Source organism: Drosophila willistoni, assembly GCF_018902025.1.
Source record: "Drosophila willistoni isolate 14030-0811.24 chromosome XR unlocalized genomic scaffold, UCI_dwil_1.1 Seg144, whole genome shotgun sequence".
In the NCBI taxonomy this organism is placed as follows: domain Eukaryota; kingdom Metazoa; phylum Arthropoda; class Insecta; order Diptera; family Drosophilidae; genus Drosophila; species Drosophila willistoni.
In genome coordinates, this window is record NW_025814057.1 from 5519919 (window position 1) to 5545236 (window position 25318).

The 25318-nt window shown below is 38.3% G+C and overlaps 3 protein-coding genes across 4 annotated transcripts; all 3 read right to left on the reverse strand.

Annotated features, from left to right (window-relative positions):
* Window positions 1-258: 258 nt before the first annotated feature.
* LOC6639486 (pickpocket protein 28) lies at window positions 259-3851 on the reverse strand. The gene is made up of 6 exons (XM_002062119.3): window positions 3265-3851; window positions 1929-2189; window positions 1659-1863; window positions 1315-1585; window positions 985-1243; window positions 259-645 (listed from the first exon to the last, which is right to left on the reverse strand). Exons 1-6 carry the CDS (start codon window positions 3843-3845, stop codon window positions 399-401), a joined length of 1824 nt encoding a protein of 607 aa, XP_002062155.1. The 5' UTR covers window positions 3846-3851; the 3' UTR covers window positions 259-398.
* Window positions 3852-7819: 3968 nt separating this feature from the next.
* LOC6639602 (transcription factor mef2A) lies at window positions 7820-18667 on the reverse strand. 2 transcript variants are annotated; one of them, XM_023181767.2, is made up of 8 exons: window positions 18326-18667; window positions 18123-18230; window positions 14883-14961; window positions 11991-13021; window positions 9902-10039; window positions 8849-9474; window positions 8587-8775; window positions 7820-8401 (listed from the first exon to the last, which is right to left on the reverse strand). In XM_023181767.2, exons 1-8 carry the CDS (start codon window positions 18468-18470, stop codon window positions 8315-8317), a joined length of 2403 nt encoding a protein of 800 aa, XP_023037535.1. In that variant the 5' UTR covers window positions 18471-18667; the 3' UTR covers window positions 7820-8314. The 2 variants fall into 2 exon arrangements, with proteins under 2 accessions (XP_023037535.1, XP_046868155.1); XM_047012199.1 differs by lacking the exon at window positions 7820-8401 and adding an exon at window positions 8410-8472.
* LOC6639484 (probable serine/threonine-protein kinase tsuA) lies at window positions 10133-11706 on the reverse strand. The gene has a single exon (XM_023181769.2). The coding sequence runs from the start codon at window positions 11624-11626 to the stop codon at window positions 10184-10186; it is 1443 nt and encodes a 480-aa protein (XP_023037537.1). The 5' UTR covers window positions 11627-11706; the 3' UTR covers window positions 10133-10183.
* Window positions 18668-25318: the final 6651 nt, after the last annotated feature.

Here is a 25318-nt window from a genome sequence, read left to right on the forward strand (position 1 = left end):
CAAGGCAAGGAGTCAAGGATGCGACGACGGCTTTGACTTCAACTTCGATGACGTTGTCTATTGACTTTGCAAATCGAATTGTATGCAGCCGGAAATCACACAATAAAATAATTGATTCCATTTCAAATGCACACAACATTCAGTCAGTCAGTCAGTCAGTTTAGAGGAGATTGAATAAGATTTTGGCCTGTCTAAATATGCGGGTCGGTATCATCATCTATTCCAATTTGAAGTTCATTTGCAATGTTGTCTGCTGCTGCTGCTGCTGCTTCTGCTGCTAAATACAACTTTATTTTCATTGTTTGCACATTTAACATTTAACGCTCTAAATGAGAGAATGAGAATGCGAATGTGATATCAGCTGCAGTTTGCTGTGCCCGTTGGCTTTCTATTGTTGCTTAGGCCTCCTTATTGGGTGCATGCAACAATTCCATGCGGGTCTTGTGCCTCATAAGTAAATTCGATATTAAACGCACTGTACAAAAGTAAATCAATTCCACAATGCTCAATGCTGAGACTCCCATAAATAGACCCAATAGACCGCCACAGTTGGCAAGAAAATCGGTTGTACCATAAAGTTCGGATCGTCTTGAGGTTAAAAACTGAGCCTCCTTAAAGAAGATTGATACACGTGACATCTTCATGCTGAAATAAAGAAAAATGGAGACAAGAAACACAGAGAAACGAGAGAGAGAGAAATGTAATGAAAAAAATTATTAAGCTTCCCAAATTTATAAGAGAGAGTGCCTAGTTTTCTTAAATGACTTGGATAAATATGAAACTGAATGCATCATTGGAAAGCTGAGATCTTTAAGCATGAAAATATACCATAATATTTTGTAAAACCAACTCAAACTTTTAATGGATTAAAATTTCTTTCCAATTTTATGTCTTTTTCAATCGCCACTTTTTCAGTTTTTAGGGATTTGCAGTGATTTTTATAGGTTTCAATATGTAAGCTTTAGTTTTATTGGCAAAACTTACCCATCTCTTTTGGTCTCCTTCTCCATGCCTTCGGGTCCATCAGCATTCGCTACTGTCTTGTAGTCAAAATCAGCCTGAGATATTTCCGCTTCATAGGCAATAGAAGTGCACGAGGGCAGACAATTGCATTCGGTATGACCACGAGTATTTTCACCACTGGATTGCAATCCCTGCATAAACTCTCTGAGCAGAAGTTCATCCTCGGCTTCGTTGTAGCATTTAATGTTGGCTGCTCCACAAACGGGCATATTGACATTACCTGAATGGAATGGGTACGGAGTAATGTGGATTACTGGATACTGGCGACAATTTCTGTTATTTGCAACATACGAGGCATGGAGAACTTGACACAACCGCATCTGGTATAGGTAAAATTGGCCAGACATTCCAATTCACAATTGCTTTGAGAGTAAATATTGAAATAACGCAAATCACGCTCCTTTTGGAAATAACATTGACGTCTATGCGGCTCGTAGTGCTTCAAGCCATCCGAAGTGGTGATAATTTTGGGGCGTATAGAGATGAGTACTTCCTGATCGAAGGGTATGCGAAAGTATTGCTTTGACACTTGAGCCACATCGCCAGGAGTATGGAGTAGAATCTGTAAAACACACACAAAAATTACCTTCCTCTTATTTTTTTTTGTACTTAATTATTAAATATTGTTTCCCCACTTTAAAACCCTGAACGGGTCCACGACATAGATCATCAAAGTCCAACTCCATGCCGCCCATAAACAAATAGAGTCCTGCTTTGGCTCCAGGACCTAAAACACGATTTGGATAGGTGTCTGTATCGGCACTGGCACTATAACCATCCTCTACATTCCAATCCATTGACAAACGATTCTCTTCGCGGAATATAAAATCGGGTATAATGCTGTAAAACAACAACACAAGAGAAAAGTCAAGCCAATTTAGCGATTAACTCTAACTAAAGCTTACCCCTCGGCCCTATATATCTCTGCAGGGCTCAATGAATTGAAGCTATAGCAAACGCCATCCTCGGTGACAAATTTATGAAAGATATCATTGCATTTGATGGGCATATTGCGCCACTTGCAATTCAGATAGGTGTTGTCAAATAAAGGTGAGACCTCACTTAATGCATCGATTATCTCGATGCCCTTTCGTATCTTTTGCCCGAATTCAATGTCATGCAAATGAGCATCACACACTTGGCTTATGGCACCATAAATATCCTTCCTAAGAATATCAATATAAAATTGATTATAATCATTAACAAACATTTTTTAAGATATATATAATAAATTGAGCAAAATAAATAATAAATAAATCGAATACTGTATTATCTGTAGGGCGGATACCATTTTTAAACTATTTTCTCTTCATTTAGTTTCATTATTTGAAATTTCCATTTTAGCTTATTTTTTGCTGACTTGAAAAATAAAATGAATTTCCATTAAAAGTCATTAAAATGTCAATGTTTGGAGAATGGAAATTTTATGAAATTTCTTTAAAATTGTTTATACAATTTTGCTATGCGCGAGTTCTATAACTCGGTTAAGTTTTTACTAATTGGCTAGAAATTCCATTAAAGATATGTATTTGACTCTTAAAATCAATTTGAAAACATATATTTTTAGAGAAAGTAAGTAAGGACATAAGATATTATAACTGAAATAGAAGCTCGTCAAGTTGGGGTTGTATATACCACGCTAACTTTTTTGAATAAACGATATAGTTGTCCGATCTTTATCTTGAAATGACAGACTGACAAATCTTTGTATGATAATTGCATAAAACAAAGTAATATACTAGTCAATCCTAAGAAGTAAGATAGTCATCAGAACCAAATAGGTTTGACCTGCGATATCCTAGCATTATAGCTTCGAAGGGCTGAATAAATAATCTAGACAGATTGATACATTTCAGAATTTATCTACTTTTTGTAGCTAAAAAAGGTTTAAAAAGTTTGCAAAACTTCTAAGCAGTGCAAAACGAAAATATAGATAGTATTGGATTAAGGAAACGTGTGAATAACGAGGCGTTATAATATTGTTAAAAGTTTTGGAAATATAGACCAGGAAAATGAGGTCTTAAATGACCTTTTCGTGGAGTGTTTGATGTTAGCTGAAGGCGCTTTCGTTTTGTATAAATTTATTTTTGAATTCGCTTTGCTAAAGAGGAAGAGTTGCTCTCGCAGGCCATTTATCCTTTTGAGCATTTTATATACCACAATTTTTGCACATATAAAAAAAAACACAGAAATTTGCACTTGAACAAAAAATTGTTGACCAAGACCATCCGAAATACCTACTTTCTTTCAGGTAATTCCTTTACATCGGTCACATTGTTACGAAAATCGCGTATTTGATGATACGAATCCGTATAATTGAATAGATTGCGTCGTGACTTGGTCTCGGCACAGACGGTGACAGCGGGGAAGGGTATCTGCCAGACTGGCGTTGATTTCTCGGCAAAACTGACAATCACCGGATTGTTATTCCACTTGTCCCAAATGTTTAATGTCAGCTTGCAACAGGTGACAATTGAGACAATCAGGACACAGATCCAGAATAGACGTTCCAATATTGGGCGCTTCTTTTCGCCCAGATATCGTATGCCATGAATCGTTGTATAGTCACAATACTCATGAACAATGGCTTTGGCTGCCTGAAATCCGCTGCCGTATTTGATTTGCTGCTTGGTATCGACCTCCTCTTCGCTATCATCCGATATGGTCTCCCTAAATGCGGAAGCTGTACGGGACATCAATGCGGCCCGTTTCCATTGATTGGCACTCGAAGCGATTCCGGCACCGACACCGGCAATTGGATTCTTGTCCGGCTTGTCCAGATCATGGCTGGGCGTACGTTGTAGTGTGCTATTGTTCGACATGCGGTATGCTTGAATTGCGTTAACTAAGTCAGAAGAGTGCACACAATACTCAAGCCTTATATAGGGTTAGACCGAACCCCCCGATGTAAGCAGTAAGCAGAAGTTTGTTCAAGTAAGTGCCGCAATCGGGCGTGGTAACCTTACGATACCGTTGGGGGCATAACGGTGGCGGACTTTGGCGTCAATGGTGACAATGGTTCTCTGCCCCCCAAAGAATTCCAGCACGCATCACGCATACGAATGCAAATACAGAGGAAACGTAAAATATAGTAAATGCTAAATGGCAAAAATTGTCCATGGAGAGGTAAGGGGGTTGGTTTTGGCGTTGGTTGCTTAGTTTAGTTTAGTTTTCGGTGGCTTGGCGTTTCAATTACTTCATTTTTGCTAAGCTGGCGTAATTTGCAAGTTTTCGCGCGCGCGAGAGTCAGCTTGTCCCCGGGGCAGTCAAGCAGGCAGAACCCAGAACCCACTAACCTAGCCATAATTGTCAGCCCTGACCGAATGCCAGGCTAAATGTTACCTTTGATACCTAACCGAACGGCTGGGTGAGGCATTCTAATTAGCCAGTGCGCACTTTTAAAGTTGGCAAGCCCTACACACACACACACACACACTCAGGCACACACAGCCAGGAGCGCCAGTTAAGACCACGTTCAGTTCCAAGTGTTGAGCCAAAAAAAAAAAAAAAAAAGAATTGAAAACCAACTGGCTGGCTCCTTGACTACGCCAGTTCAGTTTCAGTTGTTCAGTTGTCGAGCTTATGCATTTTAAATCCTAGACTCTTTCACTCTCTCTCGCATTGCCAGACCGCAGGCGCTTAGCTCGACCTCCAAACAAAAACCTAAACAACAGCATCAGGCCCCAAAAATCCAGGACCCTGAATGGTTGCAGCATTCTCATACGGCCTAAAGTACAGGAGTATCTGAGCCAGTAAACAATACAAAAGCATACGAAAAAAGTTCGCGAAACTTCAACTCCTATTCAAACGAATAGGTAAAAACCCTTACCACCTATAATTTGATAGTAAGTAGATTAGAGAATGCAAACTCTCTCTTTCTCTTACCTGAATTAAAAGAGTGTTCAGTGCTGTGTAACTCAATATTAAAATTTAGATCTATTGATCTTCTTTCCCTATTAAAGAAGTTTAAAATTTAATTGAAATTCCTAGATTGACGTCTATTTGTTCACTTAAGTTTTCAATACACATTTGTCTGTCTTAGGGTCAGAAATATTGGGTAGCCTTAAGTGCTAAAGATATGCAAGATATTCAGTGATTAAGTAAATGATAATCTTCTTTTTGGATTGATTTTGAGCTGGCTCAAACATTTCGAAGAGGACAAAGTCTAGTAACCCTTAAAATTTATTAGTGTTTTTCAACACTTTTTCACTGAAATGGGACATATAGTTTTGCGTTATATGCTATAAGTTTGATTAAAAGTTGATATACAACTCAGTAAATTATAAAAACGAAAAGAAGTGAAAATAAAAGGATATACATAGTTAGGATTATAGGTTTTACACGACCTGTATTAGCTGATAAGTGTTGGTAAGCCTATTCTGATTAATTTATTACCTTAACAGTGTTAACAGTAACTTCATTGAGAGGATAACATTCTATATAAATCTTAAAGTTATATTCAGAAGGTTTAGGTTTAGTTAACCCATATGCCCCAAAAATAAAACAATATCCGACAATTCACTTGAAATACTGGTGAAACACTTGATGGTCATACAGATTCATATGCATTTGACCAGCTAATATACCCATCTCTGGGGTAATGTTAGTTAAAATGTCTACCTGCTGCCGGCAAGGACACAACACAACAATCGAGACAATTTTCGTTGCGCATTTTAATAAACTCAACTGCAAAGTTTGTGCTAAAGGTAGAGTAGGGTAAGGTAAGGTTGGGTGACGGCATTGTGTCGAAAAATTTAACGTACTCTTTGGGCCCAAACTGTTTTGACCCTGCTGCTGCACTTACCTTTTGTGCGGGGCTTTTCATTAACGTGCAAACGGTTTTTCGGGCCATTGTTGTTGTTGTTGTCAACACACTGTATGTATATATAAGTACACACACTGCAATGCTTGACATTGTCTGCTACAAGTTGATCATCATTTATTTTAATGAGCTTCAAAATAGAATTTCTAATGCGCTCTACAGTCCCGAAACTGAAATTTTCCAAACATGAGCGAGAGAGAGAGGGAGAGAGTGAAAGCGGATGGGTTGTGGAAAACTTTTCTTAATAAAAACACTTTTTCTTTGCATTTTCATTTATTTAATACATTTCTTTTGCTGTTGATTTATATACGATATCTTCTTTCATTTATATAATTTAATTTAATTTAATTTTTTTGTGTTTATTTTGTTGTTGGTTTTTTTTTGTTTTCTTTTTGGGATTTTAGGTTTTTAGCTGGAGGACATTGAATTGAATGTTGTTACTGATATTACATATGTTTTTGTTCTTGTTTTTTTGTTTTGTTTTGTAACTATAAACTATTTACATAGCTGCTACAAATGTACTTGGGACTAAATATATATATGTGTATATATATTTATCATGTTTTTGTTTTTGTTTTAATTAAATGTCAATGTTAATACGTTGATTTGATTATAATTATTTGAAGTAAGTATTTTCTCATGCTGATACTTTTACACTTTTAATTATTAATTATTTATTCAAGTTCTTTTGTTTGTTTGTTTTGTTTTTTTTTTTTTTTTGGTTTTTAGCATTTTTTCTTGTTGTTTTTGAAACACTTTTTATTTTTTGTTTTTGTCACTATGCTACATTTGATATACGGTACGTATATATGTATATCTTTGGTTTAGTTTAATAATATTTAATTTAATTCGCTTGTATTTGTTGTTGTTGTTGTTGCTGTTGCTAATGTGGCTGCTGCCGCTGCTCTTGGCTTGTTAAATTTTAAACGAATTAGATTTATATATAAAATATAGTTTTTGTTTTTCCTTGTATTTCTTTTTTTTGTTTTTTGTTTTTGGGTTACTTTTGCCAGGCTAATTGTTTTTGTAGGCATTAACAAATAATACATAATTCATAAATTTTTTTTGTTGTTTGGGTAATTAGTTAGTATATTTTGACTATATACAAAGCTCATTTGTCCTACATAATGCCATTTAAATTGCCCTTTTATTCCATGAACTATTGATATATTTATATATATATATATATGTATATAATGACACTTTGAAGCTTGGATTTTCTCATTTTTTTTCCTGTTTTATTACTATTTATTTATTTAGCTTTTTTAATTTAGAAATTTAACTTCTTAATATATGTAGTTTTGCTTTATATAAACTCTTGTTCAGCATTTAATTGTGTAGTTTCACAATTATGTATATAGCATTCACATTGGAATACTATACTATAGCTTATAAGTGAATGATCCGAGAAGTATTCATCCTGTGTAGTTCGTTTCTGTAGACAAATACTGACAAGATTTCAACCGAATTGGATTTGTTATTTGATTTGGATCAGGATAATATCGTTTTGGGCTTAATTTCTTATATTTGGAAAGTAAATTTCGCAGCGAAATCAACAATTATTTATGAAAAAGTTGCTTTAACGTCTTTCCACTAAGTTGAAAGCCACGCCCAGAATCCACCATCCCCTCATAGTCAATTTGCTTACATTCAATCGAATTTAAGTTAAAATTTTACGAGCTGCAAGGGTATATAAAATTCGGCTTGCCGAAAACAAACGAAAACAAAATCTCGGGCTATATATTTTGAAATATTTTGTTTCTGTTTTTTCTTTTTTTTTTTGTTTTACCTATACGTTCACATATGCAGTTTGAAACCAAAATACTTTTCGTTTTTTTTTTTCATGTTCTACACTGGGAATACACAAAAAAAAAAAAAAAAATACACTCACACACAAACATTTATACACATGCAACACGCACTTACACCCACACACACACACACACACACATATGTATATATATATAGAAACACACATGCATAGTTATATATTGTTATACATATATAGAGTATTAGACCTAAAATCTAATTTAAAATGATATGTTTTGCTGTAATTTACGTTCAATTCTTGACTTTGTTGTTGTTGCAGTTGGTTGATAATGATTTAACCAACTTATAAACCGCCAACCCCACAATTTGGTGGTGATGATGGCTTTCACAAAAAAAATGTATAGGTATTTATATATGTCGTATGTTAGTCTAGTACAAAAATACTGAATAAATTGCACTTGTATCGATTAAACGATTAAGTTGTATGCTTGATAATACACAAAAGACAAAGCCAAAAGCAATATTCTGAATACTGCATTTGTGTCTGCAATTTGCACAACTATTATTAAAAAAAAAACCACTTCCTTCCACTCGCCACCTCACTAAATATATGCATATTTAGTATTGGGCAATATTTTTTTTGGGTTTTTGATTCTGTAATTAAATTAGTCACACTGCTTACGGCATATAGTTTTTAATCTATTGTGGAGCCAGGGCCAGAGTTAATCCATTTGACATTAGGCTCAATGCATTCGCTGTGGCTGTGCCAGTTGCTCCAGCAGCCTCCTAAAAGTAGGCAACACAAAATACAAAATATATCAAATCCAAAGAGGCAACTACAACAATATTTCTCTCTTCTTTCTCACACAATAAAAAAAAAAAAAAAACAAAAAAAAATTCACAAAAAAAATGAAAAAAAAAACAATCCTTAAATTGAGTAGGAATAATAATATTTATCAAATTTCACTTACAATGCTCAAAGTGCGCACAATGCAAGCACGCGTTGCCGGCGGCTCATCTGTCTCCAGGCCCGGGGAACTGCCACGCGATGATACCGAACCACCATTCAGCAATTTCATATTTATGTCATCGGAGGAGTGATGAGTTTGCGAACTATTAGACAATCGCCCATCTAAAGAGAGATCATCACGCTGTTGATCCTGGAAATGAAAAAGCAGTTTCCGTTACGTTTCGTTTTAGTTTTTTTATTGAAATATTTTGGTATTTATTTACCTCTTTGGGGCTAAGACTAAACTTGATGTCCACCAAGCAATTGGCCTCTGTATCGGTAGCTGGAGCAGTTCCAGGTCCAACTGCAGTGACATTTGCTACTTCTGTGACTGGTATGGGTTCCATTGCTGTGACAGTTGCTGTGGGCGACATTTGGTCATTCTTGTTGCTGTTGCTGCTAATTTTGTTATTGTTGTTATTATTCGGCTCCTTGTTAAGTGTTGCTGATGTTGCTGGCATCTGCTTTGTGGTCGCCTCGTCAGCAACAGCGGTAATTGTTGAGGCCGTAACTGCCATCGACGACGACGACGCCGACGATAACGATGACGATGAGGACGAGGATGAGGATGAGGACGACGACGACGACGTCATGATGCCATGATGTCCGTTGGTTACATTTGCTGCCGTTGCATCTGTGGTTGGGCCATTGTTGTTGTTGTTGTTGTTGTTGTTATTGTTATTCTTGTTGCTGTTGTTGTTGTTGTTGCCAATGCCATTGGCACCCTCATCGCCCAGCTCGTAAATGTTAACCATATGTGCGGCCTGTGCGTGGACCATCAAATCCCAGGGATTGGCGAATGCATCCTTGCAAACGGCACAAAGCAATTTGGCGCTCGATGGTGGCGTCTCTGTGAAAAGGATGTCAGGGGAGGAAGGGTTGAGGGATGGAAGGAAGAACGGAAGGATGAGAACATGCGAGAATTAATTAGTTATTTAAGTTGGAATTTGCAGAAGGCCGACAGACATAAATAACTCAATTTTAAATGCATTTGCTAGCAGGCCGCAGGCATGGCACATGGCTACAAAAACCGACAAAGGACAAGCAGAGGCGGCTGTGAAGCAGACAGGCATGCAGGCAGGCACACTGACTGGCTGACAGACAGGCGGATAGAAAGACAGACATTGGCCAGATGTTGCTGACTTGCAACAACTTGAGCCGCCTTAGACAAACACTCGAGCGCCCGAGTATGGCAAAAAGTGTTTAACAATCATAAATTAATTGCCAACAGACAGACACACACACACACACACTCTTTTTACCTCCTTTCGACTTACTAGCACTTGCCGCAAAGGCAACATCCTGGCATTTGCATGTGAACCTCAGTTTGCAATAACTTTTCTTGTGGTCCAATAATTCAGAGAGCTCGCCAAAGCATTCCCGGCAATTGCCACAGATTAATGTGTCCGGATTGCCTAGAAAAATAGAAGAAACAAAAAACGAACAAACAAAATGGAATTATAAAACATTGTTATTACACAGAATTAAGTAAATAGCATTTAATAAATAACAAAAAAAAATTAATAAACTCTTAAAAAAATATAAATATGTATAGAAAATTATACGCCGCTTAGGCGTTCAATTTTAAGTGGCCATATTTTCAATTCCGCCTGCAATAATCGATTCTTGTCCAAGATTCGCCGTTGCCTTCGTCCTTTGACCTTGCCTTTTCGTCGCTGCTTAATGGCCTGCTGCTGCTCGACTCTCTTCTGCTCCTGTCGCAGCAGCTGTTGCAATGGATCTTGGGCATTGCCCAATTCGTTGCGGTATCGTAATAATGTTGCTATAGCATTAATACGCAAATCGGGCTGAATGGCATGACGACTCGATCGTTGTTGTTCCCTGGCTTTGTTTTGCTGCTCTCGATTCAGATTCGGATTCTCTACATTGAGAGTAAAACTAATCACATCCCGTTTTGGTGTCTTGCTGCAACATGGCAATTTCTTGTTCGATTTTGTTTTGGAAATTGGCTTCTCTGTGTCGGACTCAACATCAATTGTGACTGACTCATCTGGCTCCATTGTGGTTGTCTTTGATTTCTTTGTTGACTTTGCTAGAGGAGAAATAGTTGTAGTAATCTCCTCTGTATCAAATGGACATTGTCCCTGCTCATCGGGTGGTGGCTGAGTTGAGGCCAATTGGGCAAAACTTATGGGTATAAAATTCTGTTGCTGCTGCTGTGGATGTTGTTGTTGCTGCTGCTGCTGTCGCTGACCAAAGAACTCAGACAATTGTTGCAGCAAATCAAGTTGCTCTGCTGTAGGTTGTTGCTGTGGGGCAATAGATTGTGGTGTTTCAGGTGTTTCCAATGCGGTCGTCTGCATGGGCACAAATGGTGGCTGAAACAGAAAATGCGGCGGAAACTCTTGTACATAACGATTCGCCTGACGATCCGTTTGCATGGCCAATGGAGCATATGACATGGGAGCACTCATTTGATCCTGTTGTGGTTGTATGATCGCGGCCGGATATTGCTGATATGACAGCGAAGATGGTTTTGCTGGCATATATAATGGATTTGCATTCGATTCGTATGAATATGATTTGCCTATATTCTCATTTGTTTCATCTCGTTCATCCAACAACGACTTGAACGGTTCCATTTGATGGCCATAATTCATATTGATCATAGTCCGGCTAAGTGGTCTAAATGCTGTCCCTAAGTTCCTGAGATTTGTTGCCGTTGCTTTCTGTTGGGATTTATCTGCCTCCTCTCCGTATTTGCCGTAACCAGAGTTACCAGAGTTTAAGCTCTGATATTGATGCTTGTAACTGGGATTTTGATTGGACTTGATCAGACTGCCACCACTGCGACCGTTTGCCAAAGCTGGACTATTATTATTTTTTGAGAGCAAACTGCTCTTTAATGTCAGCACTCCGTTCACATAGGCTGGTGCTAGACGCAGTTGTGATCTCCCCGACAAGGAAGCAGTCTGTATTGGAAATATGGCAATGGTAAGTGCAATAAAAACCACAACGAGACTTGTGCCCCGTTTACACATTTCTCATTCTCAGACACAGGTGAGTTTTCGTCGTCGTCGTCGTCGTCAGGTAGCGACATCTTTGACAAAATTCTCAAAGCGACTGAGAAAAACTTTGTATGAATAAAATTTAACAAAATTTCAACGGATTACTTTTATGATGGCATTGCGTATACGCAGCCGTGAGCCGTATGATAAAGTCGAAAATTTTAATTTAATAACGACAATCATTAACTAATTTTAGATTAAAAATCTTATTTGCTAACTAATTCTAACTAACTGACTAAAATTTAAGCAAGTCACCGAACATTAAAAATAATTCTCTTGTGACTCTTTTCTGTCTTTCATTGAAAGCAAATCAACTGTAAGGCAAGTCAATACTCACTGTAGATTTTGAATGGTCCCCAATGTTGCTGATGTGAACTTAATTGCTCTTGTGCATGTTGCTGATGTTGTTGTTGTTGATGATGCTGTTGATGCTGCTGCTGCTGTTGTTGTTGCAGATGTTGTTGTTGATGCTGATGTTGTTGTTGTTGTTGCTGCTGCTGCTGATGCTGATGTTGTTGATGTTGTTGTTGCATCAATTGGCTATGCAATTGCATGGGTGTTGCGGCCTGATGTGACTGCGGTTGCTGTGGGGACAATGCCAAAGTCAACGGCTGCAACAAGCACCCCAATTGCTGCTGCTGCTGCTGGTGTTGTTGCTGTTGTTGTTGCTGCTGATGTTGCTGGTGATGTGGCGGCGGCGGCTGTTGGCCAAAGGCTCCAACTCCGCTTGTGTATGGCTCAACTAGCGCTGTTTGATTAGCAATTATTGCTGACTTTGCATTCTGCGGCGATGTCGTTGACTGGCCAGCGACATTGCTCTTCAACTGGAAGCCAAACTGTTGTGGCTGTGGCTGCTGTTGTTGTTGTTGTTGCTGCTGCTGCTGTTGTTGCTGCTGCTGCTGCTGTTGCTGTTGCTGCTGTGGCTCTTGTTTGTATTGCGACCAATGGAGGGCACTTGGAGCAGCTGTCGTGGCTGCCGTAGTGGCCACTGCCGCTGCAGTAGCAGCATTCGAAAGTAGATTCTGCTGATGCAGCAAAAGTTGCTGCTGTGGCAGCAAATTGGCCATGGCCGCCATAGCAACAGCGGCCACTTGCTGTTGATGATGATGATGTTGCTGCTGGTGCTGTTGCTGTTGATGCTGTTGCTGCTGCTGTTGCACCTGTACCTGCTGCTGTTGTTGTTGATGATGGGCAGCTGCTGCCGCGGCAGCAACCAAATGTTGTCCATGCTGTTGTTGTTGTACAGCAGCAGCTAAACTATTACCATTCGTCATCAGACGTTTGCGCTTTTTGGGACGTACACCATTCGAACCACCGCTACCACCGCGAAGAAGAGCCGACGAGCAGTAGCTATCATAAAAATAATCCCTATGGAAACCAAAAGAGAAATCAATTAATTGACAATTCACTCGAATACCCATCAATTAGTGGATATACTTTAATTGTAGGAGGTAAAAGAGCTAAAGTCATCTAATAACTAAAAAATTTGTTCAATTTTCTACAAATCAGAAGGAAAATTTGCCATCTAAGTGCACCAAAATGAGTTGGTAAAAAGCTCACGCGTTGATTTACTTGCTTCATTACTTTCTTTTTTTTTTTTTTTGGATTCATCGGGAAATTGTGTTACCAACTGTTGCCTGTTGCCAGTTGTCAGTCAGTCAGTTAGCCAGTCAATATTTGTTTAGGCCCCGGCACTTCCTCAACCTCTCACTCTTATCTGTTGTTTGGTTTTTTTTTTCTGGTTTTTGTCCGTCTGCACGCCGTTTGAATTGTCATTTGCCAATTATGTTTGTGGCCCAATCTGCCTCACTTCACCCTTACCCGTTTCCATACGGTCTTGTTGCTGTTGCTGTTGAAGCACTTTTGCTGCCAGTGATTGATACAAATGCCCAAACTGGTTCAAATAAGGCAACTTCCTCCTCACTCAGTCACCACCCCCATTTGAGGTCAAATATTCTGGCTGTTTTAAGGGGGTCGGCGTCGTGGGGGAATATGATGATGATGATGAGTGGATGGATGGGCGAGTTGTGGGTGTGGCGCAACAATTGCGGCTTTTTTGGTCAGTTTGTGTGCGGTTGGCAACGACTGGCAGAGAGAGGGACAACAAAGATATGAAGAGCAACAGCAGGAGCAGCAGCAGCCGTTTAATGACAAACACGTGGAGCAGTCACCTGGTTGAAGGATTCCAGGTATGGTTTGAGTTCAGTTGAGTTCAGTTTGGTTCGGTTCGGTTCTGTTTGGTTGGTCGCTGTCTGCTGTGACATGTTTGTGTTTTAATTACAATAAAGTCCATGTCAGGCCATGTCCATGCTCTCGCTCTTTCTCTCTTTGTATGTGTGTCCTTTTAAAGCCTTAACGCATTTCGTTTCGGCGTCATTAAGCTTAAATTAAATATTTCCACACGAATGCCAAGTCTGGTGGAGAGTTTGCAGCTCAAGACCCAAATAAATTGTGAATGTCGCTCAGTCATCATTAAGGCCGCGCCAGGACAAACAAGTGCAAACACACACACACACACACTCACACACATGTCAGCAACAGCCAGCAACACAGAAGGAGCAGGACAACAGCCAGGACATTATATGGCATACATTGCAACTGTCAGTCACAGAAAAGAGAGCGGCCATTTTTTTTTTTACCCCTGGGATAGTTACTCCAAAAAGGGGCAACGGCGGCAAGTTTGTTGACGCAACACTCGAACACACCAACACACACAGAGAAAGAGAGAGAGGGAGTGGGAAGTAAAGACGAACTGACTGACCCAGACAGTCCTTGGTCTGGAATATATATATGTACATACATATATGGTAACCGAAACTCGAAACATCGAGTTGACAGCCAAATATTTTATGCCAGGCAGGCGTTGAAACAAAGGACTCACATGGCCATCATCATGATCATCATCTTCATCCATGGCCATGGCCATTCCTGATGAATTGTCCTTTATTTATTTATTTGCTTCTGGGTTACTCCATCCACCCCCAAACAACTAAAAGTTAACCCCTCCTCCTCTCTCAATCCAAATAAAAAAAACACCAAACTCAGCCGTTAAATGATATGTAAATAAAGCCCAAAATAATGAACGCCTTATGTGCGCCTTAGTTAAATTGTGCAAAAAACTACAATCCCCCCCTTCTCCGCCCTCAAATTTTCCTCCCACTAACTGAAATATTTAAATTAAAAAGTTTAGTATAATGGAATAGAAAGGAATTTCTATGGACCCACTTACCAATCGTTGCCCGTTTTGCTAACATTCTGGCGTTTCCTTCCAATTTGATGGGCCTTTGGTTCGGCCACCATGTTCACATCTGCAAAAAAAAATAAACAGAGATGGAGATAGACAGAGAGAGAGAGAGAGAATGAGAGATAAATAAGGCAATCTGCCAAAAAAAATACAACAACAACAAATAATATGCTAAACAAAAGCCCATTTTCTAGCTTTTGAAGTCCATTCCGGTCCACTCTCTAAGTAATATCTCATAGAGGGGATCAACAAAACAAAAGACAATAACCAGAAATTGTTCCATATAGTCTTTCTTTTATTTTTTGGTTTATCACTTGATTATTTTGATAATTTTTTGTGTGTTGTTGTCTTTTCATTATGCAAATGACTCTTAAGTGATTAAAAAAAGTAGGAAAAAAAGAAAAGAAAACAATTTAAAGTCATTGCAGGGAGTTGCCTTTTGTTTTTTTCTACTATTTATATTTGAATTTGCATTGGTTTTTGGTTTTTTTTTTTTTCTAATTCAATCTGGTCAATCATTAATCTTAATAAAACTGCACTGTGTAACATGCAAACCATAAAGATATGAAGAAGATTTTTGTTTTCATTTTTCAATGAAAAGGGTGCGACAGAGGCCTTTCACATTCCACTCCCCTCCCCTTCCGGGTCCGTTAGATAGGATGATGCCAATGCCCAAGCTCGTTCATCATAATTCATGACAAACTTTGAAGTGGGACATGGCTGAGCTGACGCTTTACCCCCTCAGCCTTTACTCCTGACTCTGTCCCTGCTGTCCTGCTCCTGCCGTTGGCAAAACGCGCGCGCCCAAAAGACAAACCACTCACGCAGAGTGATGACTGGGTAAAGGGGATTTTGGGTGGTAGGGAAATGGGAATGAAATGTTGGGGCGTTGTTGCTATAACTACAAATTGGTGAGCAGCAGCAGCAGCAGCAGCAGAAGGAAAAGCCCATATTCTTTGGATGTGAGATGTTCGCTTTTTAGCCGTCTGCTATATTTTTTGTTCGTGTTTTCTTTTCATTCTTTTTCTCTTTTCTTGCTTTCTCTCTGTCTGTCTGACTTTACGGCTGGCAGGCTATAATTAAGATTAAGGATAAAAGCGTAAGAAGGATTTCCACAAGTTTCCGCATTTTACTTTACCAATTCCGACAAACCCAAACCCAATTCTAGTCTCAGTCCCTTATGGCCCAATTCCTCTAGTCCAGCTAAAATCGGTTTAACTGCGCTGCTGCTGCGCTGCCACTGCGCTTAAAAGTCAATGGCGCGTAGCAATGAAATATTACAACAGTCCACTCGACTCTCAAAATGTTGTTCCTTTTGTTATTGCTCTTTGTACATTTCACTGCCGCTGCCATTGCTTTCCCTTCTGTCTGGCTTTCTTTCTAATCAACGGAATTAGCATTCTCTATTTGCATAAGCAGCAGCAGCAGCAGCAGCAGCATAAGTAAAATGCAAGAAAAAATACTTCTTCAGTGTTTTTTTGTTTTATGAGGCCAAAGTATATGGAAAAGAGCGAGCATATGGCATCATCATCTTCATCATCGTCATCTTTAACATCATTCTTTATCATCATTATGATCAACGGATGGGATGACACAGCTCGCTAAGTGCATTAAGTTGTTCTTCACACGACGATGACGACTGCAACGACTTCGACTGAGACTGCGACTGCGACTTCGACTGAGACTGCGACACATTACCATTGCCATTGCCAAGGAATGAATGGCTGTCACTCTGACGTTCAGTTAAAATTGCAGCTGCAACTGGCGTTGAAAATTTCATTAGCCGTTTAAATGAAATCGGCAAACACAGTCGACACTGTCTGCCAGGTAGAGGTAGCTACATACAGGTCCGCCAGAAAGACAGAAAGACAGCACTCCAACACACTCACACACAACATTGAAATTTCATTAAAAGTATCGCGCCAAGATTTATGTCGGCCGCACTTAAAGTTGCGGCCCTCCCCCCCCCTCACTCGTATCGCCTTTGGCAACAACTTCCGTTGCACAAAAATACTCAGACAACATTTTCTTCTGTTCAGTTAAGTTGCAGGGTGCCATAAGATATGGCCATTACACATGCCAGGGTCGGGGTCGGTTTTCATTTACTACAATTCCTTACAACAACAACAACAACAACAACATACTCAACTATCACCACCCACACCCACACCCTCAACTATTCTATATTTTACGTTTGTTCGATTTTAGTGCAACACTTCCTGCTGCTGGCGGCCATTAACCTAACCTGACGACGAGTATAGGGTTCCTTTAGGACACAAAGGACATGCAACTGCCAAGGGTTAAGGTCTACTATATCTATGCATACACATAAGAAAAGTAGAAAAAAAAAACAACAAGAAATTACCCTCAACACTCCAATAAAATGTGCTAATACTTTAAAGAGCTTTCAACTTACTTCCTACTTATTTAAAGAAACTAACTTAGTATCGTAGGTGCTTGCTTTTGACTTTTCAAGGTTATTATTTCTATATATTATTTCTAATTAAGATTTTCTTGTACCTATAACCAACTAGATAAAACGACAATATACCCAATTATATTGCAAGTACGATTGTATCTCAACCAATTCCCGATTTTCATTTTGCTAAGGACTGAAGACTCCAACTTTTGAGTAGTTCATAATAATTAATTAAAGATTTTAGTTAGTGATAAGCTCTATTAAAGCAATAGGTTATATTTATTTGAAGTGACTGTAAAATAAGAATCGTAATTTCGTCGTTATTTTGGCTTAATCTTTTGGGCTCATACAAATTAACTTTATCTATTTAAGAAGCAACTTAATTAAAGACTTTTACTTAATTCAAGTCGCTTTAGTATTTCAGACTGTATAAGCCAGTTCTAAGCAACCTATTTGCAATTTGCAAAAAAAATAATTAAATAGGAGCAAAGTTCATATAAGATCAACTGCCGAATATACAACAACTTTGGATATTTATATATGTAGGTACATATCATAACCATATAAAGTAAATGCAACTTGAAGTTTTTGGTTTTAAATTGATCCCAACTATATTCCTCAATAGAAATGAAAATGTCTAGAATAAACTAAATTAAATGAATTTGATTTAAACAAAACAAATTCTAAAAATTTGTATTCGACGTTTTGATGTATTGGTCCTTAAAAAAAACGAAAAACTGGCCTAACACTATGGTCTATTTATAGTTAAATGCTTTGTTTTTGTTTGTCTTGTTCGGAAAACTCACCTAGCGTTTGGCTGAGAACCGTTTTACCATCCTCGCCATGGCAGGCATTACGCGCATCGAACGGATTGGTAAACTGGACAAAGGCATAGCCCTTATGCATGGAAATGCCTGAAAAATAGAATAAGAAAAAGAAAGATGATGTGGTCGTGGGTTTTTGTTGTTAGAGAGAGAGAGAGGGGTAGAGAGATAAAGAAGAATCTTACCTGCCAGACGACCATAGATCTGAAACATGCGCTCCACATCCGTTTTGGAGCATTGAAACGTATTCAGATTGCCCACAAAGATGCGCGAGTTAACCGCCTGCGGATCCTGCGAATTCGTCTGGTTAGACAGTTTTGACAGCTTCATTGTGCCAGCCGTTGGCAATGACGATGTTCCACCTGGTCCCAGAGACACGGGCAATGGCACGGGCACCGGCGCAGTCGCGGCGCACGTGTGTCCAAAGTACAAGAAAGCAATTCTGGCGACTCTTGGCACAATCCACGAGAGAGTTCAGCTTCTTTTTGTGGTTCTTGTTGATTGTTTGCTGTTGCTTTTGATTCTTATTGTTGTTGCTGTTGCTGTCGTTGTCGCTGCTTTTTGGTTGTTGTACGTTGCTGCGGTTTAGACTGGGCTTTGTTTACGGCTTTGGGTGCGTCACTGCAGCTTATTGCATTTTGGTCTCCGGTCTCAGGTTTGTTTCCTTTTCTTTATTTTTCCTTTTTTATTTTTCTTTTTAGATGCCACGCGCTTTTTTTGCGTTCGCCTTTTTTGTGGGTGTGTGTTTTGTTTTGTTTAACGAATCCAAATCTGTGAGCGGCCGCAGATTGTCAGGATGTTGTTGCTTTTAAATCTGTAAAATAAGAACAACAACAATGCCAATGTTATACATATACAGGGGAAAAAAACACAATCTCACACACACACACACACACAGTAATAAGTGTGTGTGCAGCCAGAATAAATAAAATTGACAATGATTTTTGCTTTGCATGTTGGTTTTTGGCATTTTGTTTGTTTGTTTGTTTGTTTTGTTGGTTTGGTCTGGTTGCCCGTTTTTATTTTTTTGGCCAACCTCTGTTTTTCGGCTTAAATATCAATGGGTATCGAGAGCAGACCAAAAACTGATATTGAGTCGTCGTATCGTTGGCATTTGTCTGTTCTGCTCTGCGTATACGTAATATTTTTTGTTTATTTCTGTGAATTTTAATCTTTATCACCAAGCAATTAAAATGCAAAAATACCCTTTTAATTGAAAGGCTTGGAAAATGCGGGAGGAAATGTGAGGGGGGAAATGATTTATACCGCCACAGTTTTGATTTTCGATTGCCAGTAGAATAACTGGAAAATACTTTACTCATTAAAGAGTTGAAGAAAGAAAGGACTTAGTCCATGCGAAAGTTAATTCTAGGCTTCGTCATAAATTTTAGTCTGCCTTACATGTAGCTTTTACTTGGCTTAGGCGTGTTATTAAATTAAACAATTTTTAAATGGGTCTAGGAAATGTTCAAAAAGAGCAACATTAACACCCCAGCACAACAGACATCAGAACTCTGTCTGAGAAAAAAAAAAAACAAGAGAACTTTGTTCTCGTTCGTGTAAAAGTGAAAAATTAAGCGTTTTTATTGCGCTTTCGATGGCAAGAGTGGTGCACCAGTGGGCACCATCCTGCCAGTATCCTGCCACACATCCTCTCACTTGGCAACATGTGTGTTCAATGTGAGTGGATGTTTGTGTGTGTGAGCGTGTGTGTGTGTGTGAGTGCTTTGCATGGCTCTTTGTTGTATGTGGCATTAAAATGTACAAAGACGCGCATGAAATAAAAATAAAACATGCAGCAATAAAAATAAAATACTCTTGTACTAGCAAATTGTTAATGTGATTTTTATGCAACATGGTGGGATACATGGGGCGAACTTCTTCATTCTCCATTTTCCATTCTTGGCCACCTTCACACACTTCTCTTCACTTTAGTTATTTATTGCATATTTATGGGCGACAGCAGTTGGCGTTAATTGGGAAAGACTTTTGCCTTTGCCTGTTGGGCAAGAGGACGTTGTCTTTGCTTTTACCATTGCCTTTGCCTTTGCTTCTGCCACTGCCTCTGATTCTTGGCTTGAGGCTGATTAAAGTCAACGTCATCGATCTGGCCAGGCCATCAGTTTTATTAAAAGTGTTTGCATTGTTTCGAATAAATCAAACAGGATATACTCAGACAGACAGCGAGAATAAGAGAGAGAGAAAGACACAGAGATAGAGAGGGAGAGAAAGAGTGAAACAGATAGACAGATAGATAGATAGACAAAAAAGGAAAGTGGGGAGAAGGAGAAGATATTCATAGCTTTGGTTGAGATATGCATTGTGCGCCAGTTATGAGTGAAAAGTCTCTCTTTATTTATTATAATAGCATTCCTGCCTCCACAGCGATTCCTCTGCCTTTGGTTGCTGTCCCCTGATGTATTCAGTCATTCACCCATTCAGCCCATTCACCCATTCAAGCATTCAGGCATTCATTCATTGAGTCAGTCAGTCATTCAACGCTTTCTATTTTGTTTTTTGTGTTTTTTTTTCTCTTTTTTTTTTTGTTTTACTTCTTGTTTTGTCGTTTTGCCGCTCGTTCGCCGCATTGTCCTTGCAAATGAAGGAACATTGCTGCTGGCGGCTTTTGCATAACAGCTAGCAGCTTCCTTAACGGCTAACCACAATTTCACCGTTTCACTGTTATAGGGACCCCCCTTGCCTCTCTCTTCACTCTTTACCCATCAACCAACATTTTGCCACCATTGTTACATGACACAGTCTAGAGACACACACACACACACACACACAGAGCAAGAACAACATGAAACATCAACGAACGACAACGGAATCTATATTGAATAAACCGTTGAATATGCAACAATTTTTTTCTTTCGCATTTTCCATGGCCTACTTTTCAGCGCCTGACATTTTAATGATTTTTCTTACCAACAATAACAGCCCACATTCTAGGCAGGCGTTGACAAATTAAAGCCTTTATAGCAGCAGGTGGCTACCAAGCCCTCTCTGCTCCCTCTTCTTTCCCTCTGCAGTGCAGCAAGTTTTACCAAGTGGTTAGTTAACTCGTCTTAATTATAATTAACTATGAGAAGTTTTCTCTCTCGCTCACTCTCTCTCTCTTTCTTTCTCTGACTCTGTCCCTCTTGGAAGCCCAAGTTCAACCGCAAGAAATTGCTCAGGAAATTGCTGCAGTTCTTTGTATTATTGCCACCACACCTCTAGCCTCTCTATCCTTGCCTTCGTCATGAATCTTGGGGGTGTTGTTTTAGGCCCAGAATAACGTCGTCTACTTCCTTCAGATGGCTGCACTTTTTTTCCAGACGCCTGAGTGCAAAAGTAAATTAAGACGCTTAACTCCCAAGTAAGCAGCAACTAAAAGTCGTCGAAAAGTCAACCCTGCCCCCCACCCCAAAACTTCACATGTGCCCTCAGTCGTCTATCCACTGAACTTTGTAATTGAGTGCGGAAAATAAGGAATTGTGTGTGTTTTCTCACAACACATTAAAAACCGAGCTATTGATACTCTTGGGCCAGGGTGATGCCTTAATAAATCTTTATTAAAAGATTTTCAAGAAATGACACCAAATAGTATTCTTTCCATATCAAAATAAAACTCATTTCCATTCAGTTAAAAGTAAATTTTGCATTAAAGTTTATTGTAAAACTTAGTTTGTTCTGTTTTTATTTTCCTCGTTCTCGTCTTTTGCGACTCGAAACTCAGAACATTGCAATGCTAAATCGAGAGCATATTGTCTACACAAAGTACTCAAATATGGCTGAAATACCATATAAAAGAGTTTTTAACATTTTGTTTTTTATTTACTGATCAGTATCAAATTCAAACAATAATTGTAAAGACTTTTAATGGAAAAAAGGCTTTACCTTTTCATAACTCCAGAAGGAGATTTTTGAAAAATGATTAGAGTATAGGAAGTTGCGTAACAAACAGATGATGATGATGATGATGATGATGTGGGGTTGCATTTGAATGGTCAGTCTGAAGGCAACTGGCAAACTTCTTCATATAGTCATCACTTCTCACCGTGATGAGAGTTTAATTACTTTGCTGGAGTTGCTGCTGCAGGCCTTAATACGCTGCATTGTCTACGGCTTAAAGTCAACGACTTTGTGGACTATTTCCCGGTTAATTTTATGTTTTCTTTTTTTTTTTTTTTTTGGTTTTTTGTTAAAGGAATTTTATTGGGACACACACACACACACACACAGACCAGAAGTTGTATTAAATAATGCAAGAAGCCATTAAGCTGGTTGAGAAGAGTTGTTGAAAAGCCAACATCGTGGCAGAACAGTCTGTTGCCCAGGATTATCGGCCAAAACGATCAAATGTCAAAGGACACATTTCGACAGGATGCCTGTTGCTATTTACTGCCTACGCAGATGCAGATACAGATACGGCTACAAGCGATACATATCAATTTTTTGTTTTGTGCTCTCCTTTTTGTTTCTACCCATTAAATTGGTTAACAGAAAAAGGTGTATACATGACAACTTACCTAATAGACAATGGAAATTGTTTTTTATATCATCTATAGGAATTTTTTTTTTTGGGTAATTGTTTTTTTAACCCTTTAGTTCATAAGTTATTAAGTTATTAAGCTGCAGTTTTTTTTTAATAGAAATATATCGACAAATTGTTAAAGTTTAGAAAGCCTTTACACTGGGTAAGTTTTAGTCGATTTTCTATTTTCACAAATACGCAATTTTTGTTTATCTATTTATTTTCATACATATGTTTAGAGATGGCAGACAACTTTTCATTTCAAATTGCTTGGCGGCAATGTGAGGGGTTCTTACACAAAAAAAAAAAAAAAAAAAAAAAAAAACAGAAAATAAGAAATGAATAGACATCGAGGGCCATTCAAAAAGCCAAAAAGTCAACAAAGCGAGTAAATGGTGTGGTAAGGAGTGTGAAGGCATGATGGACATGAAGGAACGAAACCATGCCACATAGAACGACAAATAACCCCAATTGAATGGGCCCCATGCATAGTCGGGGTCGGGAATGGATAAAGGTGGTGGAATGATGATGATGATGATGATAGCAATGTCAATGGGTGTGTGTGTGTGTGTGTGTGTATTGACAAGCCAGCAAACAACTTTATTCATAAGCAGTCATACAGGGAGCAGAAGCAAACGTGACCCCAGCAAAAACCAAACACAAACCGATGGAAGCTGAGGCAGAATCCTCTTTTCTGGAATGCATATACACACATATATGTATATATAAATATATGTGTGTGTGTGTTTTGGACCTGCATCCAGAGATGACTTCACGTCTGCCAGCGATAACTCAGTCGAGTTTATAGAAGAATCGAGCCACAGTCAGCCCAGTCGACGCCCGAACGTATGCTACATAGTTTTAAATTCCGCCGGAATGGAACCGAGGAACACGGAACGTTGTCGATAAACTCGAAACGTGCTAGAATACGCCATTGTTGTTGCCATTTGTTGTTGTTTGTTGTTAATTTATTGTAATGCGCAAAACAATTTGCAAATAAAAAAAAAAAAGAATACTCTCACACACACATACACAGAAAGAAACATTTATATATACAATCTATTAAATATATACATTTATATATATATTTACAAGCGTATTAAGTGCCAACTATTTGCATAAATAACAAGAAATTAATAACAAACACACGGCGCCATGGCAGCAGCCGCACAAAAGTTAATAATTGCTGCATGTCAACAGGCTGAAAAGGACGAAAGGAATACACACACACACACACACACACACACACACTGACTCACTTACTCACACATTTATACGGCGAATGCCTCTGACATGTGGGTATATAAATGAAAAATATGCAGTGAATGGAAACAAAAAAAAAAAAAAGCGAAAAAAAGTGGGGGCAAAAAACTGAGAGCGAACCAAATTCAAATGGAGTGGAGGAAAATTGCAGGCTGAAGCAAACTGAAATGGCATTTTATCACTTGACAATAAATGCATTTTATTGTGTTGCTCATTAAATAAATTAAATTAACAAAAAGAAACAACAACAACAGCAGCAGCAACAACAAGAACCAACCAAATGAAACAGAGAGAACCGAAATCGGATAATGAGAATGCGGAAAAGTATTAAATGACGCCAAGTACCGCGAATCGATTGACTTTAAAAATTATTCATTTTGTTATGGAATTTTTTCGTTGTTTTTTTTTTGTTTTTTTGTAGCAGTCAAAAGTGGCATTCGTAATATGAATAAGAGGAGGAAAACATTACCCATCATTTGGAAGTGGCTCGGGCATTATTTTTGAACTGCTCTGTGATATAAAAATAGATATAAAAATAGTATGTATGAAAGAAAAATCTACATATATAGCATTGTAATTGTATTTTGCATATAGGAGTAAAATAATTAAAAAATATCCCCATACAAATATTGCTTTTTGACTTTGCTTTACTTCAATTTCGATTCAGAGTATTCCATAAATTTTTCAAAATTTAATACGGATGATGAATTTTTCAACAATGATATCAATGATATTTTCCTGATATTAATGCTATTTGCTATTTCCGTCCTAAGGATTATTTGGAATTCAATTTGTTAAATACATAAATCCTTAATAGAGTATATTGAATTCAGGTATTTTTTGGATATTAGATTAAATAGCTGATTAAAAATGAATTATTCGTTTGATAACCTAATTATTTTATAAATAATTATTAAGTTAACTTGCTTGAGATTGTAGAAGTAGATTTTGTAGAGTTTTTAGCTGCAGGAGAATGCGATGATTTGTGTGTGTGTGTGTTTGTGCGTACATGATGTTTTTATATGTGTATATCATTATCATTTTGTAAAAATTAATGGATTCTCCAATTGTCTTTCCTTTTTCCCTTGCTCTCTCTCTCTTTCTGTTTATCTCTGTGTGTGTGTCTCTTTTGCCCTTTGCCTCATTGTTTCTGTTATGACTTTCTCATTCTCTCTTTGTTTACTTGACTGTTAAAGTGTTAAATTTATTGTTGGTCGGCAAATGTTATTGTAGCTTTTGCTTTATCCTTTGCTGTTGTTGCACTTGCAGTCATGTGGCATATATTTGTTGTAGTTGTTGTTTCTTTTTTGGGGTCGGCATCGGTTCAGACTGCGGTTCTTTAGAGCGCATTCATTCATTATAGTCCGTTACTGTGTGTGTATTTGAGTGTGTGTGT

Coding starts and splice junctions, on each gene's coding strand:
- LOC6639486 (XM_002062119.3), bottom strand. CDS start 3,845: ATGTCGAACAATAGCACACTACAACGTACGCCCAGCCATGATCTGGAC. Junction 1,586..1,658: donor GACCCGTTCAGGGTTTTAAA/GTGGGGAAACAA, acceptor TGTGTTTTACAG/ATTCTACTCCATACTCCTGG. Junction 646..984: donor AAGGAGACCAAAAGAGATGG/GTAAGTTTTGCC, acceptor TCTTTATTTCAG/CATGAAGATGTCACGTGTAT.
- LOC6639484 (XM_023181769.2), bottom strand. CDS start 11,626: ATGTGTAAACGGGGCACAAGTCTCGTTGTGGTTTTTATTGCACTTACC.
- LOC6639602 (XM_023181767.2), bottom strand. CDS start 18,470: ATGAAGCTGTCAAAACTGTCTAACCAGACGAATTCGCAGGATCCGCAG. Junction 10,040..11,990: donor GGGACCATTCAAAATCTACA/GTGAGTATTGAC, acceptor CTATTTTTCTAG/GCAATCCGGACACATTAATC. Junction 8,776..8,848: donor TTAGTCTTAGCCCCAAAGAG/GTAAATAAATAC, acceptor TTTCATTTCCAG/GATCAACAGCGTGATGATCT.